This window comes from Bradysia coprophila, unplaced genomic scaffold (assembly GCF_014529535.1).
Source record: "Bradysia coprophila strain Holo2 unplaced genomic scaffold, BU_Bcop_v1 contig_350, whole genome shotgun sequence".
Taxonomy (NCBI): domain Eukaryota; kingdom Metazoa; phylum Arthropoda; class Insecta; order Diptera; family Sciaridae; genus Bradysia; species Bradysia coprophila.
Genome location: NW_023503608.1, coordinates 11938664 through 11957821, shown reverse-complemented (window position 1 = coordinate 11957821; position 19158 = coordinate 11938664). Strand labels below are relative to the sequence as shown.

Sequence of the window (19158 nt, the reverse complement as noted above, 5' to 3'; positions counted from 1 at the left end):
ATTGTTGACTGTACATTTTACATTTTTCCACTCAGCTCTTTGTTTTCATTTTCAAACAAAGCAAACAAAATGCCTTTACATCGTATACACAAAGGTGGATGGAAATGATTTCCAAAGTGAAGTTTTTTTTTATGACGAAGCCTGCACTTTGTAAATACACGATTTCTCGTAGGTTCATAAATAATAATAAATTTTCCGGCGTTGTTCAGGTTTATTTTCCATCTTATTCAACAAAATTTCAGATCGCATCCAATGAGTTTCTGAGTTATTTTAAATTAACATTTTCCTCTGAATAAATCAAAATTCCATTCAAAATGGAAAATGGTCGGCAAAACAAACAATATCAATCTCGAACATTAAACTCAATGTCCATAAAGGCTTGTCCCTTTGCTTTTAATGTCTGTAGTAGTTTATGCATCCCCACACTCGACCAGCCACATCATCTTCCAATTCTGTGTATAATATTTGCCACAATAAAAATTCCAAGCACGGAATTCATATGAAAATATGAAAAAAAAAATGTATAAAAGGAATCCCACGACTGCCATCATCGTTTGTGTGTACGACATCAACCAATATACACATTACAATCTGCCCCCTATTCCACAACTATATTGAACCACCAAGTCCCTAGTAAACAGACAACAGCTGGAATTTATGTCAGAGGAGTTGTTCAGCGTTCATCTATAGTGTTCTACCACCTTTTTTTACTTTTCGGGTTTTACTACTTGTTTCTGCTACTACCTTCATAGTTGGTGTGTATACACACATGGATATTACATGGATAGTATACACGATTGAAGATGATATATTTTGGTTATATTGAGATCATTATTAAAGGGTTGGGGTATACGTATATATGTACGTACGTTGTTATGAGTAGTTCGAAATGTATCGTGTGATGCATATTAGAAGGGCGCTGGAGCATGGAAAGAGTTTTGAGGTTTCGCATTATATTTTACAGCGTTTTGTAATATTACAATATGTATTGTGCTATGAAAGGGTTTGTTCTCGACTCTATTCATATTAAAATGGCGTTTTCTACACCGATGGTTTCAAATAAAAAATAAATAAAAAGCGAATAAAAATTCATAAATGTTGAGTTTTGATATTTTCTTGTCTTTATATTCTCGTTTTTTCCGTATGTGTATATAATTTCCAATGTGTGTCGGGGTCGAGGTTGGAGTTCTATTCCAAATTTTTTTTTTCTGTTTTCATTCTTTGAATTGAGGGAGTGAATACTGAACTATTTAAGTCCAATGTAGACAAATGGCATAATGATATGGGGGTTGAATATGAATGAAAATGAAATTCGTATGAATTTTCAATTTTTCTTGGTTAAATTAAATTGAGCATTTGTTGATTTTGAACCCGTTGTTTTACAAGCAAAATTGAAATTTTATACAAATAACGAGACTTGGTGAAATGATAATATTGATTTTCAAATGTGTGTAGAAGCAACAAACAACAATGCTACATGCTCCAGCTACCTAAAATTACCGAAATAGATGAACATTTTAAGGTTGATTGTATTCAGGACGAAAAGAAAAGATGCTAAACTCTCAGCTAAAATCCGACATAAAATGGGGTTAAGTTGTATTCATAGATACACTTGGAAGAGACACCATTAGTAAATTAACGTCACTTTGCTAAATTATTTTATAGTGAATAGGTGATTTTGACAAACATATTTTCGTATTTGTCTTAAAGTTTCAGTTTGCGACAATTATTGAGACACATATTAATCATGAAAATGCGCTAATGTATTCAAATTCATTTGCTTCACTTGATTTATATTTTTGTTCTGACAAAAGTATTAAATCATGAACATGTATAATATGACGTCGCGTCGTATGTTTGCATTTTGTTGTTCGCTAGAAGTGAAATAATTTCTAACCATTTTGTTGAACGTTAATTTGTACGAGTGAGGTTATTTTGGATTCTTCTTTGTCAAACAGCAAAATGGGTAAGTTGGCACGAAAGTTTTAATCAGTAATTTGTGTGATTATGATTCATGCTGCAAGGTCGTAACAACGAAATATTAAGTAATTTTCGACAGAGTTTTTTAAGGCCCGTCATTGGGAAATGACAGGACAGTTTCCCGAAAATGTATGGAAAATTTTATCACAAAAATTCACCGAAAAAATTCAAAGAAACTCACCTCTGATGCTTTCCATTGTGCTCGAGCATAGTCTCTTTAGATCGCCAAGGCATATTTGAACACTAAACACTTTTGACTCGATGCAAAAACAAAAAGTTTTTTTTTGTTTTGTCGCGACAAAAACACAGAAAATATTTCGACACAACTGTGACACTCCGCTACTATAAGTACTAGAACGAATGTTTGCTGTGTTCACTTCGGCGGTAAAATATTTTCATTCAAAAAAGTGTCGGACAAATTATAAAAAAAATCGTGAAACAGTTGACAAAGGGTAGCGTGTAGCTCAGCGGACATTCTTTCAACGATGGGAGATCATTTATTAAAAATTTAGCCTCTCGTAAACCCGCGCTGAGCGTAAATAAATGTTCGTTCCTCTTTAGTAAGCTAAGAAGACTTCGCGAAGTCTAATTATGCCACATCTTCGAATAAAAATATCGGCTGAGCTCTAATAATTCTCCGCTGAGCTTTAACAAACCTCTGCTGAGCTCTAATAATTCTCCGCTAGGCTTCAGGAAGTGTCCGTTAGGCCTAAGCAAGTTACAGGAAGGCTTAATGGAGCGAATCGGACACTCAGCGGAGATCTGTCAAAGCTAAGTGGAGTCTTATTAAATCATAGCAACAATTATTAGGTATCCGCTGATGCTTATTGAGTGTTCGCTTAGCTTCATTCCCTAAGGTCTGACGGACTCTTACTGAAGCCTAGCGGAGAATTATTAGAGCTCATTAGAGGTTTGTCAAAGCTCAGCGGAGAATTATTAGAGCTCAGCGGAGGTTTGTTAAAGCTCAGCGGAGAATTATTCGACCTCAGCCGATATTTTTATTCAAAGAGTTGGCATAATTAGACTCAGCGAAGTCTTGTTAGCTTACTAAAGAAGTGTGAGAGGTTACAATTTTAATAAATGTCTACCATCGTTGAAGTGTTCGACCCTTTTTTGAATGAAAATATTTTACCGCCGAAGTGAACACAGCAAACATTCATTCTAGTACTTATAGTAGCGGAGTGTCACAGTTGTGTCGAAATATTTTCTGTGTTTTTGTCGCGACAAAACAAAAAAAACTTTTTGTTTTTGCATCGAGTGAAAAGTGTTTTAGTGTTCAAATATGCCTTGGCGACCTGAAGAGACAATGCCTGAATACAATGGAAAGCATAAGAGGTGAGTTTCTTTGAATTTTTTCGGTGAATTTTTGTGAAACAATTTTCCATACATTTTCAGGAAACTGTCCTGTCATTTCCCAATGACGGGCCTTAAGCGAGAAACCGAATTTCTATAATTCTACGATTCTTTTGCTGGGCAAAAAAGCTAGATAGTAAACTTTTCTCTAATTTTGTTGAAATAATTTAACATGAACACGAAATAATGAAATTATACATTTCGTTGTTTTTGATTTTATCTTCCATGTGTGACTATTTCATACATTACTCGTTTCTGTATATAAACTCTAAGCCATACGTTATTCTGGTTGTCTAGGGATATAATTTTATTACTCTTCTAGGGTAAATTTTATTTCCGTTTTTTATTTTGAAGAAAAAAACCAATGACCCGACGGAGATTCGAACTCCGAACCTCCTGCATATCAACAAACTACGCTAACCATTACACCACCGAGTCTTCTAATATACCAGATATGCATACTCTAATGTAGCAGCGTGGGACTCAATTTATAAAGTACATAAGCAACATGTACTACAAAATTTCGTGTGTGTGTGTGTGTCGACGCCATGTGTTTTTTTTTTCGTTTAGAACGAAAAAAAAATCAAATTTTGACTAAACGGATTCTCTTCATTCAAAACTTCATTGTTTTGTGTTTTACCGAAGGATGTCTTTCGTAATTAGTTTTTCAATTGGACAAATATCTGCTGAGAAATATGCCATTGCATACGTGGTGTATCAATATGTAAAAAAAGCGTAAGGTCTCAGTGCGCAGCAGATATTCGTTCGATTGGAAGTTTACTTACGATAAAGAGATCAGAATACTTTCTTTGCAATTTATTTTGATAAAACAAAAACAAAAAAAAAAACAAAAAATGTTTGTTGCGGGAAGAGAACTCACGATCTTATGCATAAAAAGTTCACGCTCTAGCCGATTCGGCCATTGAGACTCATGATTACATTTGATTTTGTTGTCATGAAACCCCGCATGTATGTAGAACATAAGCAATGACCATATATGTGTCAGTGACTCTGTCGCAGGTAGTCTGATCATTTTAAAAAGTACATAAGTATTTAACATGCACGACAAAATGTCGCGAGTGTATGTGTGACTCGCATAATTTATTTAGAACGAAAAATAATCAAATTTTGACTAAATGGATTCTTGTTATTCAAAATTACGTTGTGCAGTGTTTTATCTCAGGATTTCGGTAACGCAATTAGTTATTCGATTGGACAAATATCTGCCGAGAAATGTGTCATTGCAAATATGGTGTAATCAATATGACAAAAAGGCTAAGGCCTCGGTGCCCAGCAGATATTTCTTCGATTAAAAATCTAGCTACTATACTGGAGATCAGTTTATTTACTATTTTTTGTGATAGAAAATGAAAAAAAAAAAATGGAAAAAAATGTTTGTTATGAGGATAGAACTCACGATCGTATGCATAAAACTGACGCGCTCTAGCCGATTCGGCCACCGAGATTCACGATGATGTTTCGATTTGTTGCCATGATTTTGTTTAATTGTCACACATGATGCTTTTGTATACACATAAGCCAAACCTTTCAGTGGTGTTTGTATGTCTTCGAGTTTATATACAGAAACGCTGAATGTATGAAATAGTCACACATGGAAGATAAAATATCGTATTGCTATGTGAGAAAAATCTCGAATCACTTCTTATGTACATATTGTATACACACGCGTTCGCTTCGCTCACTTGTTATATACAATATGTACATACGAAGTAATTCTCGATTTTGTCTCACATAGCAATAAAATACTATTATTGATCTGAAGGCGACATCTTCATATATTAAGATTAAATCTGTTACTTCACTTGTTTCAATACACATTTAAAAATAGAAATCCTCATCAATTTCTTAAAATATTTTTGAATTCTAAGGGATTTCGTCTTTATGAGAAAGTGACCTTGTAGAAACGTTTTTCTCTCAAAGCTTTTTATTAGCTGAATCTAAAATATAGCACAGTACCATCGTTGGAACCAAGTTTAGTCCCAATTTTAATCCTTTAAGGAATTATAATTACCAGCTGGAATTAAAAATATAATCCCTGAAAAAGTCCTATTTGGAAGAAGTCTCTTTGGATCTAAAAAAAATAGATCTCATTTTGATATATGATGATAATTGTCTGATTGAAGCTTGTCTGGCGTGGGATCAAAAGCGAACGTGCACTTTTTTATGGAAATTTTTGGAGGTACACGAAACTTAAAGGGTCATGTGTGATGTCATTACATATACTTCCCGGGCAAGTAGGATCTTATGGGGGTTTGTAACTGCAGAAATTTACATAAGAAAAGTGAATGTTTTTGGTACCTCCCCCTACAAGCTTCGAAGAATTTTTTTGAAAGTGGTTGAAAGCGGAAAGTGCGTTTTACAAACGAATCACTCAGTTCTAGTAGATGGCTTACAAGGGTTTGTAATATAAATCATCATTGGTTCGAAAAATATACTTTTGATTTGAAAACAATAGATTCTTCAACCTGTCACATACAGCTATTCATCTGTTATCGATAACGACGACAAAAATAATGACAATCTCTGGGTAATATTCTCCTTTATATATGAAAATGCATGTTAAAAAGTTGAAGTACAAGATTTGAAATCAACAGATTTAAAATACTTTGATAGAAGGGAGTAATAGACCCGATTTTAATACTGGTGATATGCTTGCCGCCTGCACCAGGTTAAGAAACTCTGCTGGTAGTAAATATACAAAAAATATGAAAAGTAGGGATGAAAAAATGGTGAGATTCGAGCTGTCGATCTTGTCATCTTGGAATTAACATTTCTGTATCTGAATTAATTTCTCTGTCCAATAATAACAAATATCTGTTTTGTTATTATGCGAAAGGTCAAATTGTAATCTCTCTAGAATTTATGATATGCGGTCCATTTCCTGTAAAATTGTATAAATACCGAGTAAATAGAGAAAATATCTGTACTACTTGCCTGATAAATGTGCAGAAAAACTAGAAAAAATACGGGGAACTGTTCTCAGGGGATTTTCCCGTCTGCCCCTTTCATAATTCTATTCTGTTTCTAGTGGATTTTTAGTAGAAGGCTATAAGAAAGCATGATCAACTTCAATTCTTCTTAAGTTTTGTATGTAACGATGCATTTTTGTTCAGTAGCCTCAAATAGACGCCTTGGTGGGTGTTCAAAATTAAATAATCTTAGCTGCATAAACAAAGTTTAGTTAAATTAGTTGCTTCAGTAGGTATTTTAACGATCAACATACCAAATAATTTCGTTTGACCACTTAGCCCGTAGGTTCATGGTAAACTCAATATATTTGAACATAAATATATCTTTGTCAATAAATATATAATTCTTTTAGCGTTTTAGCGGTTTAACCTTTTTTAAATAAGAGGTTTTTATGTTCATTCAAATACCCCATCAATTCCGATAATATCGAAAGGTTATGTGTTCCGAGAATGGTTATTTACCCCATTATGTACAAAATTTCGGTAGAAAAAATTTGTAAAGTCTTTGAAGTTCTTTTTCATTAAAAAACATTTGGGCTGAATACATGCATTGTTGAAAAACTGAGAGAAGTTCTTAACTCTATTCCCTACTACCCTTTTTCTAACATACAAAGCAAAATGATTCTGTTGCTTTTTTGTGTTTTTTTTCTCCTTTTTTGTGGAAACGCCATTTTTCACAAATCTTTCAACGGCTTTTCCGCTTTCCACCCAATCTATTTTTCTTTACGGTGCATGTGATCTCTTTTTTTGTTGCTATCGCATACATTCCTCTCGGTGATACAATTTCTTTCAAAAACAAAATAGCTAACGAAATCAACCAACGGCAGAAATAAAAAGAAAACTGAAAATGTTGATATCGCGTTGCTGGCACACACTACACATTTTTGTACTTTTCACATTTGAAGTTTATAATTAATACAAAAAGTCATTGTCTATGTACGCCAAATGTTTGCTTTCCGGTTTTCTTATATCTCCGGTTTTATGTGTTTGCCGACGTTTGTTTTGTGAAAGAAAATGTATAATAACTTGATATGGTAAGAGATGGGGATTCAAAAGTGTTCTGTGTGTAGCATGGAAAATGTATTCGAGTTTTGGAGAGAGTACCATGAGATGTATAAACAAAACACCATCGGATTGCTTATGGGGGATGCATAGCTACGTGTATATATCATGTGTATATTCTTAGCCATCATAGCCGTACATATACTCTACCGGCACAATATAAATAACAAAGTACGACGTAATATATAGATGGTTCAACAGGTTCACACACTCATTATAGATTTCATTACCTGCGGTTATTTAAGTACGTGGGTTGTTTCGTTCATGTGGAGTTAATGGCTGAGATATGTTTATTGTGGGAATGTGTGAGCTGATATACCAAGTATGTTTGGAGATTAGAACGAAGAAGTTAAGAAGTAGATCATATATAAAAGCACGCAGTATGTGGGTTATGTTCACTGAATGCATAAGTAGGATTTTCTGTTCGTTATTCGGTTTGCGCTTTAAAAGCATATGATTGGAACTTTTGTACGTATATGCAATCGTCTTTTGCTTTTTGGCGAAATGAATTGCAAACTTAAGACGAAATATCATTAGTGATGGCAATTCCCGGAACGACGACAAAGTTTGCTTTGTACCCCACATCACGCTCCGTATGGATATTCTCTTTGATTCCTAAAATAATTTACCAGGAAAATAATATGATTCATGCCATAATGATCGTTTCAACCGTCAAAATGTACATCAATACTTTATGGATCTGTTTCTTTGTGAAACAGAACAACCAACGATGCCAAATTGGGAACAGTTTGTATAGAACAAAAATGATCCTTTATCTAATGGATGAACATCACTTTGAGAACCAAGTACTAGTATAATCAAATCTTTTTATACCGAAGTGGAAACAGTACCTAATACGTGAAATCACAGTAGTTTCCAACTTGCAACGGGCCCTAATCTGCAAATAGTAGTAGCAGCTTCGCATCAACATTTGAGGATGTTAGAACTGAAAAACCTGCTTGGTACAAGTTTCTCAGAAAAAAATCATACCCTTACACAATTCATGCAAAGCCTTTGCTCAGCTAAATTCAATTACTCGATTTATTTTTTGCTGCTGTAGATTCCACCAGAAATACCTCCTCATTTTTCATTTATTAATTTAATAAAAATTCAAGTTCGGTTACAGTTTCCAATTTATTGTCAAAGGAACTCGCTAAATTTTTGCAATAATACCAAGACCATAGACTTAACCATAGCGCCATAACCAAGCTTCATAAATAAAAAAATTAAAAATCTATTACTGGTACATTACATACACTACACCTACCGTATATTTATAATGTAATTTCCAACGTGTATTTCCATTTATATTGTATACGTATACCTATCATACCTATAACGCAAAATAGTTTGTAAAGTATTTCAATAAAAAATACTTTTTTTTGTCGTCTCCCGTTGGAAAAAAATATCGACGAAAATATAAAGATTTTTTTTTTCGTACACTGAAACGGAAATAACCCGCTATTGTGCATGTGCGCTAATCTAAATTGGAAATTAATTGCCGTGAATTGGCCTCGGGAGTTTACATCTGAATATGCAAATGAAAAGTGCAAAACATTTTATATAAAAAAATAGAAAATCCCAATTTTCTTATAAATGTTCGCAACTGTACCCATGGAAAAAGGTGTCGCTTCCCTGCAAGTATCAATTTTACATTTAAATCACATTACATACACTCTTATTGAGCACACCGTCCTCCATTTCCACCATCTTCTAATTTAACTTCATTATATTCCCCAGATGTAATATCCTCTGTAATATCCCAAACATTTGCATATATCCAACGTAACTGTATTACATCATATCGTGTGCATACCTTTCCAACGAAATAATATTCACATGGAAAACGATTTTGTCGCAAGAAAGTATTCCTTCTTATAATGTTACATTGCCCATGGCTGTAATATTTTCAATTCCCCCCCAGAGCGCCCGTTTTTCACGATGTTCCCAAATACAAATTTATTAAGTTTTAACCCAACAAAAATAAACGGAAGCACCTTCCTATAATATTTATCCTCCTCTTTTTAGCTTTTGAATTTTCTTAAGATTCCGAAAGAAACCATAAAAGGCTCTATATTCCATATATCGTTCACTTGACTAGCCTCTGGTCTTGTGCATGAGAAACATATTGCTGGGTAGGATGTTTACTGTGTTGTGTAAGTATTTATACACAGAGTGTATGTGTATATATACAGAAAATCTACTTAAATATGGGAATATAAGCACCACAAGGCATTTCGAATAGGTTGAATGGTCTCATATCCACCTAGAAGCAAAAAAAGAGAGCATAAAATAAGGCACAGTCACAAAATATGACTTGTACAAATGTAAAATGCTCGACCCCAAAATATTGTTGTAGTCAAAATGGCTATTTAAAAGAATCTCATATCTGAGCATATTTCGAGGCATATTTAGTGTTACGGGATATTATTTTATGTTGTGTATGGCCCCGTTCTATGTAAATTTTCTTCAAGAAAGAAATTCGTTTCGGTAGGCGCAACTATAAACTGAATATGCGACTAAGTATTTTGATTGTGTATTTTATTTAAATTTAGCATTATTGCTGTGCCCTTTTTGAAATTGAAGGTGTCCCACCCATGGAAGCACATAAACTACAATAATTTGGAAGAACATAAAGGCCCATGATAATATTTTAGAGAGGTTTGTAGGTAGTTGAAATAATGTCGAGAAAAAATGGGTTTGAATTTAAAAGAGATCATGATTATGGCATAGCTATTTTATTTATGAAATTCGAAGTCGACACCTGATACAATTCTTTGCAATGGAAGCTTGGTTGCAGATAGGTTTTTTAATAATAAAATTGCGAGTTTATCGTTTTAGAAACGGTTATATTTTGTATGCGGTGAGCTCGAGGTAGTGTCTAAGGGGTATAAGGATTGTTCAAATAATAGTAAAGTTTCACCTGTAAGGCAAATACTATCAACTCTCCCGTAAGGCAGACGATAATAATGGGAGTTTTCTCTGCCGTAAGTCAAAATTTCGTATACCGACATTACAGTTGTTTGCATGTGTTGGTTTGTGTATTATCAACGCTCTTTCTAGCAAAACCACTCTATTTTCACGCTGTCAAAATACCTCCTTATTACATTGTTTGTAGAATGATGCACTGTTGGAAGGACTAATAAATGTAGTTAGGTTGCTAGAGAGGGTATTGGCCTTACAGATGAAACATTGGAAATACAATGACAACGGCTCTCTGCACTTGCCTTATACAGTGTAACGGAAAGTGATGATTGTGCGAGCTTTGGCAACAAAGGCAAATGTTGAACAAAAGCAAATTTTTCTCAGTTTGACATTGCCCCGAACCCTAACTAAAGAAATATTTCTTTCAACTTATACCAGTTAACAATCTGTAGGAAAATGTACATTAGAACAAACTAAGTAATAGTAATAACTCGTAATAATGGACAAAACAGATTATGAAGATCATATGAAGAACCTAATACAAGAAAATGAGTTTGTGGAATTGAAGTCGAATCCAATGAACAATATGATAACGAATGCTAAAGCAATTATAGCCAGAGTTGTCTTAGTGTTTAATCTGTTTGCGTGGCAACTGAAAGAATCCAATCCTGTCCTACCGAAGTTACACGGCCTCCCAAAGATTCACAAAACGCCCCTCAAAATGAGACCGATTGTCTCGGGCTGAAGCCCGCGGATACTTTTACTCATCTGGATACGCGATATCAAATTACTTCACTGGTATAGTAATGTACTATTTTCTATGATTGGTATGATGATTTTGATTTAGTCTCAGGAATCTTTCTGCTGAGGATGATTGTAATGATTTATGCAATCGAAATATATACAGAAAAATTGTTAGTGAATTGTTTTGTTTCATTTCACTCAAAAGCGAGTTCAAGCAACGGTGCAAGAAACTCGAAAAAGATATAAGTAATAGTACATTACGATACCAGTGAATGAACTTGATATCTCGTATCCAGATGAGTGAAAGAATCCGAGGGCTTCAGCGCGAGGTACTACTCATCGTGATACGAGATATCAAATTATTTCACGTGTGTTGTACGTAGAGGTGTGCGCCGAGCGAAAATTCTCGGCGGCGGCTAGTCGAGTGTAGTGGTTCCGGTGGCGGCCAGCCATAACAGGTTTTTATCGGCGGCTCGGCTCAGCCGCAGCGCGCCGATCCATTTTATAGGAAATTTAAATTGTCTTTTTTTTGACTACTGACTACGAGTGAATTATGTAATTTTGCATTTTCTGTTTTCTTGTTGAACCTGAATATCCTCCCATCAGTTACTTATAAAGACTAATATTCGCATTCGCAAAAACGCATTGAGAGTGATTATATGGTTATATGGATCGACAGATCTTGTTCCCTATATGCACTTTTCTTACAAAAATTTCTCCAGTTACACGCAAGGCCGTATACTTTGGAGTTACACTCCACATTTCATACAAAACATTTACGACGCCATACAAATTCAATTTTGGAGTTTGTATGGAAAAGGTGTGTTCCCGCGTATCTAATAAAATGGCGATCTGCGTGACATCCCCAAAGTATACAGCCTTTGTTACACGAGCGTACAGTGTCGTGTGGGGTGTCATTAGAAAGGTAATCACATGTATTATTGAGCCGAATTGGGTTTAAAATTCATCCACACTGAAATATGTGCATTTGAAGTTTTCAACCGAAAAAGACTGAGAACTTATACTGTTCTTACAGAAGTTTCTCTAGGGTTTGGTTTCTAGGGTCGAAGTCCTTTCTAGGTACATCTACAAAATTCCACTAGAAAATGCGTCCGATTTCGGTAGCCTGTTTTTCAAAAGAATCCCTCTGCCTTCCGTAGTCAAAAATTGTTTTTAGGAAGACCATCGCGCAGTAGCTCTACAAGTGAGAGCCCTTTCAGAACAAAACATACTTTATGAATTTCATAGTATGAAACCTCCGATAGGTATACGTAAAAAACAGTCTCTTATATTAAGAAAATCAGAAATGTCTTGGGAGTGATAGCTTTTTAAATAATAAAAATCTGTTAATCGATTGTGCAGCTGATAATTCTAACATTTAATGAAATTTAAAATTCAAATTTTTCAAGCCGACGAAAAGCATCGGCGGCGGTTGGCGGCTGGCTGAAGTTTTTGTATCAGCGGCGGCGTCTTCATTTACTCGGCTCAGCCGCGCCGCCGGCTGAAAACTCGGCGGCGCACACCTCTAGTACGGCGTTTTACTTTACGAGCGAGGGAAAAACTCTTGCCTGGTGAGGGAAACGGCACATTCCCTTCATAGTAAAAGATTTTCTAGAAAAACGAGATGCTGCTTTACATCAAAAGAATTTATCATGTCAAACAATATGGCATTGGACGACCAATATTTCCATTTTAGATTATCCTCCATTTAATTTGCATTTCTTCATGCTTCAATTACCTCAATTTAACTAAAAATGATGAAAACATCAACATTTTAATTCCATTTCTCACCTCATTAACGATTATTCACACGAAATAACGGGAAAGTGTATGGCGCTTAACTTTTAACTAAATAGATGTGACATATTTATCAATTTCCGAAACAATAACAATAAAGCGAACATCAAAAATTCAACCAAACTCCAAAACTTTTTCCCTTACCACAAGCCATATACGCTCAAAGTTTTGTATGGAATACCGATGAATGGTTTACAATTCATTTCAGTCTCCTTTCCCGTTCAACCCTCTCGTTATTGTAAGACACAACACAAAACAAACGAATTGTCTAGTCAATGCATTGTTGTACGTAATAGGATTACACACAATGGTTTGTTTAGATATTCAACCGTATCAAAAATATTATACAAACATTTTCCACCACCCCATCACACTTCCTCATCACACCACAGTCTTAATTTTCCTTTTATTCACACACTCTCCACCTATATACGAAAAAAGAACTTCCATCCTCTTTTCATGTGTTTATTTGTGTATGCTTAGCGGTTTTATATTACTGTGCGAGCATATAATAACATGTTTAAAAAGTTTTGTGTAAAGTCAAACAAAACTTTTGTTTCCATACACAGAGATTCCTCGTTCTACTACTTTTCAATTCTATTTTACTCTATCACTGCCAGCATATACATTCATACCGATTCGGCATATATACACAAAAATATGACTGGCAGTAGTAGAGGTATGATGAGAGCCTTTTGTTTTGGAATACTCGCCCACGACCGCACACAACAAAAAATGTTCATAACGGTTTGTGTTCGCTAACGACTTTCTAGCGACGCTGACGCTAAAATTGGAAAGTAAGCGCGCTATCAGCAATGAATAGGGTTCCAATTATATAACGAATAAAAATATAAAGTTTCCCTTCAAGATCCTTTTTTAGAAATGGTAAGTCATCTGTTATCGGCAACAACGATACAAATAATGGACGAACTCTGTTTACTGTTAGCTTTTGTAAAGTAAAATGTATGTTAAAACTAACGAAGTAATAGATTTTGAAACACCGGACGATACTTTAAACAAAAGAAGTAACAGATTTCCATGTCCAGTGGAATTTTCAAATCATAATACGATACAAATAATGGACGAATTCTGTTTATGTATGTTAAATCTAATGAAGTAATAGATTTTGAAACACCGGACGATACTTTACACAAAAGAAGTAACAGATTTCCACGTCCAGTGGAATGTTCAAATCATAATTTTTGAATACTTTGTCTAAGTAATCTGATATTTGCGTAGGACATCTGAAAATTTCAGCAAATTGAATTAGCTGGTAGCTAATAGAGTTCTAGCAGCGGCGCTAACCCAACCATACTACACATTATATTATAATGTTTACATTTTACGACAAAACAAACAATTGAAACCTCCGTCCCGTTTTACCCATCCTATCAAGCATCGACTTTTGACTTTATATTCTATAATGACGACTAAAACATCCTGTTTGTACACTGCATATTATATACGTAAAATTTTATACTTATACACACAGGGTATACTTTCTCGACTCACAAAATCATCCATGCTGTGTGGCTTAAATAAATTACATTGAGTGTGGCAACTACAAGAACTTAATGATGGAAAAGGATGGTTATTGGCTTCTAGTAGTTTAGTAGAATGAGTTAGTTGTAATGTGGGTAAACAAATATTTAATTATCTTGGCGATGTGACTGAATTCCGAATTACAAATAAAATGGTTCCGATCACTGAACATCCGAATTTTATTCCCGAAAGCCGGTGCCACTCAAAAATTCAACAGTTGAATTATGTTAAAATGTAATCCATTTCATACATTGGAAATGTTAATCAATGTACTTACCGTTCGGTTTCCTTTATTTTTCACTCGACATTTTAGAACAACTGTATCATCAACGACAGTTGTTACGTTTCTGGGGCTGATGTCATCGAAAAATGGTTGCTCGATGATTTCGGCTGCTGAAAGAGAAAATAAAATTTCGTGAATGTGATAATGTAGTTATTTATCGAAAAAAAGGCAAAGGCATCCCACACAACATAGGTTGAAACAACTACGTCAGTAACCCACCCATCCCCACCATATATATAATTATTCAACCCAAAAATTAAGATTTCTTTTATCTTTGATGGAATAAATAAGGAACCTCTTCAAAGTACGGTAATATGAGACCAAATATGTCTGCTGTGGGAACTAATGCAGTTAGCTTTCGTAGAAGAAAGCTTTTAATTTGTAGGGTGTTACTTTGGAATGTCCATAACTAATTTCGGACATTGTATATCTTACACCAAGTGAATTACATATTACGAATCGTATCCGCAAGCATCTTCTGCTCTTCGCATAGAAAAACTTTGTTTTTTCTTTTTCAGACCATGAATATAAATTCAGCCAAATGTGAATCCAATGTATTTCTCTGTCGACCATACCTCACTTATCATATAAAAATTTAAATATTTTATCCCGTGCACATTTTTATTTATTTGGATCCATGTGTAATGTAAGATGATCCCCATGTGTATTTATAAGGATAAGAGCAAAATCATGTGGATAAATGTTTTGACAATGACAGGAAAAAAACGAACCTTTGTCAAAACAGTTTAAGCTTCGAGACCAAACCAAAGAGAATGATTGAAATGATAACGTTTTTAAAACGAAATAAACGAAAATATATCAAAGACTTAATGCGCTACGATGACGACGACCAGTTTAGTACGGCTTAAGTTGGATTGAAATTGGCATTGGTATCGTGGTGAACAGAAAATTTTAAATTGGAAAAATCAATCGTCGGTCGTCTGACCGTAGTAGAATATAATTAGGTATGGCTGTTGTCATAAATTACCCCTGTCACTTTTAAATACTGCAGTGTGCAGCGCTACGTTTTCAAGTTATAGTTACTTTAACCTAGATCAGTTTGTGTCAGTTAGCAATAAAATTTATAGTTCGAAACTATGAACTCCAACTTTGCATGAATACTTGTGAGCATGCATTTGACATTTGAAATTACGCTAAACTAGTTCATTTTTTGCTGTTTACAAAATAATAAAACATGAAAATTATTAACGTCCACCCACCTCCTGTTGCGTTTAAATACTGGCATTAGTGGTCTCTGTTTCAGTCAAACTGAAAATATTCAATAAAAGAACAGGAACGAAAATATGTGGCGACATTTGTCTCGGTTACATGGTTCTAATCACTCCCTCACCAATACCACAACAACAGCCATACGGCCCGGCGTCTACAACAATCACACAAGTTAGATCACGTATTCGATATCCAAAAAGGATTTCCGACGGCACACAAAGAAAATTAATGCAATAAAATTTCCGCCAATTAAACTTTTCGTAATTGTTATTAGGTTTTTTATACGACTTTATTTCGCATTTCGCCCTTACGGCTCTTCGTAAGCGTCTGAAAATGTCTGCAAACATTGGAATGAAGTAACAAAGTTCTTTCCTACTGTTGTTGAATATAGACTGAAATGTTACTACAGATTTTGGTGTGTATAATCAATGTTGGGAATAAAAAAATTTTGAGCTCGTTCTTCAGCTGATTCAAAAATTATCTTTTTTTGTAGGTTCAAAAGTTTACACCGTGAAGTAAAAATAATTTTCAAATAATTTGTTTGCATACAATTCACACCAATTTTTGTGTAAAACATTTTTCATTAACTTACGACATTCCAACACTTTCAACATTACATATAAACTCCAGCGAAAGGAACCGAATTTCCTATGTGTATCAAGCCGTTCTAATGGTAAACCCATTTTAATACAACACACAAAATGTACACAAGTTTGGGTTAAAACTTTCTGGCGAAATTGTATTTAAATAAAGCTTTGAATGGTGTCTGGAACGAGGAGAGTCTATTTACAGGAGGAGAGGGTATGTTTTTGCTTTCCGTTTAAATTCTAGTATAAATTTGGATGGGTTCACAGCATTAAAGTAGAGGCAAATTTTCAGAGTTAAAGAGAGAAGCATCATCCCCCCACCATTTTCAATTCAATACTAATACCCATGCATGCTAGTAGTATATTCACTGGGGAAGGTTTCAACAAGACATACATTTCGGATGTACATAAGCATAAAACGGAAATCTACCTTATGTTTGGAGATTTTGTATTTTGGGGTGGCTAACATAAGTTTGACAATTTTAGTAATTTAATTAAAATTACTGATTGCATGTGTGGTATTTTGTGCTCTGACAAAATATTTGGATTCCGTTTGTTTGCGTATATATATCTGTATAATGTTGTCTCTTTAAGGTTATTGTTTCTTATTACTGCAGAGACAAATAAGCATATAGAAATAGGTTATCCACGTGTGTGTAGATTTATAACAACCATTCTCGTTGAGTAATTTTCCGGATTGCATGAACAATGTTGGGTGATATGAACGTATATTTGAGAAGATTTGTGCGGTACTTGAATGGTATGTTGATTTTCCCCATTAATGTGTATCGGCATAATATATATTGATCGCACACATGGGACTGGGGCATGATGTTAAAATAGAGAAAATTGATTTCGAATTATCAAAAGTTTTCATCCGAAATTTTGTGACTGACTGACTCCATTCTATAGTAAAACTTTGTGCGATAGAACATCATAATAGCAATATTTCTTTCCATTTTCATATTTACATTGACATTTACTTTGGTACCGAATATTGAACCCAGAAAATGGGTTTGTTGCTCGAAATTGTCAAAGTTATGAAGAGTTTGGGATGCATGATTCAATATCAATAACACATTCTCCATTGAAACTTTATAATTTCGTTAAGATTTCCTTCTCTCACAACTAATTTCGGGTTAGATACTATGGTTGTATACGCTAGCGGCAGTAAAATTAATGTTCAAAAGATTTTGGTTTTTCCTACTTTCGTCCAAAAAAACAACACAATAAAAAAGCAATTAAGGAAAAACTTGGTGTGTTGATGACAGAGTCGGATTAATCGGTGACGACATCCTCAACATTGAAATTTTTGAAATACATTTGGAGTTTGTGCAAAGCAAACTAAAATAATAAAAGAGAAAATGAAATTTGAGTTTTGAATTTTCTTAGGAAAGTTTCATTGAAAGAAAGTTAAACACTGCAGCAACTTCAAACGACAGTAACTCAATGTTAATTAAAAACATGTTTGCACATGAAACGCTTTAAGGGAGTTTTGCTGGTGATATTTTCGAAAATGATTCGCTGAAAATAAATTTCTAAAATATTTTGAAATTATTTTGGCTATTAACGTTTGATAAACGACGTGCGTACTGCTGTGGAGCTTTTAAATCTGTAACTTATTTTGTTTAAAGTATCTCTTAGCGTTAGATATAAAATCTAGTACTTCGTTATTTTTTACTATACAAGTTGCTATAAAAGAGAACAGTAGCAAGTGTTCATGACTTATTTTGCTTGTGTTTGTTGATAACACAAGGTTCGCTATACAAAACATTCACTAAATTTCTATTTTGTCAGACGAAGCAAAAAGTTTAATGCGGCCCTGGTTGCAAAATCGGCAATGCTGATTCGAATTTAAATGGTTAAAACGTAAAAAAGAAGGGAAAAGCGCTGTTGAAGTTATAATTTTAAAAATAAATAAAATCCAGAGGACGGTATTCATACATACCATTACAAAATTACATTTGATCTACAATTCCGGGATAGTTACAATTGATGACATGTCGGCTATGCACTCTAAAAAGATAAGTTCAGTTCTTTATTCAGGTCAGTGCGCAGCTAATTCTTTTTTTTTGTCACGTATTGTCACCAAAAGGAACGAAACCAGCAGAATACTCATATCAAAATACAAACTACACAAATTTGTCGACCTAATTTGTGGATATTTACTATTCAAATGTTGTTGAACATTAACTATCAATTATGCATTTATTAATAATGCATTTTCCAAAGTGAATGTGTAATCAAAATGTAAAAATATTCACATTGTGCTGCGTCGGCTGCATATAATAACAAATTATGCATACTAAATTTTGGACTTCTCAGTTCCCACATTTCCCATTCGCATGTTTAATTCCAACTGTTAAAATAGAGAGAGAGGCAAAGCGATCATATTGTCCAGTTAATATAAATTGGACTACATAACCCCATTTTGAAATATATTTCTTTTTTCACTTCAATATACAATGAAAAGAAGAGCATCCCTTTTTGTGCGGGTTTTTTTGTTGTAATAATTTCTATTTTTCAGAGTATCGCTTTTGTTCGGTTGAGGATTTTCTTTTGAAATTTTATTTTCCGGTATGGATGAAGTGTATATGGTTGGCGTTTTTTTGGGGGTAGATATTTTTTATGGAACGGTTGGTGCTTTAAATTATGTGGTTAAAAG

At 34.2% G+C, this 19158-nt stretch overlaps 1 protein-coding gene across 7 annotated transcripts in view; it reads right to left on the bottom strand.

The window, feature by feature from the left end:
• The window catches only part of LOC119081026 (zwei Ig domain protein zig-8-like), a 141853-nt gene that overhangs the window by 39585 nt on the left and 83110 nt on the right, over positions 1-19158 (bottom strand). For 6 of the 7 annotated variants that reach the window (XM_037189712.1, XM_037189717.1, XM_037189715.1 and 3 more), the window contains one exon: positions 14671-14786. In XM_037189712.1, coding sequence (XP_037045607.1) covers positions 14671-14786 — 116 coding nt within the window. The remainder of the gene's footprint in view (positions 1-14670; positions 14787-19158) is intronic. The other variant, XM_037189716.1, reaches the window with a different exon arrangement.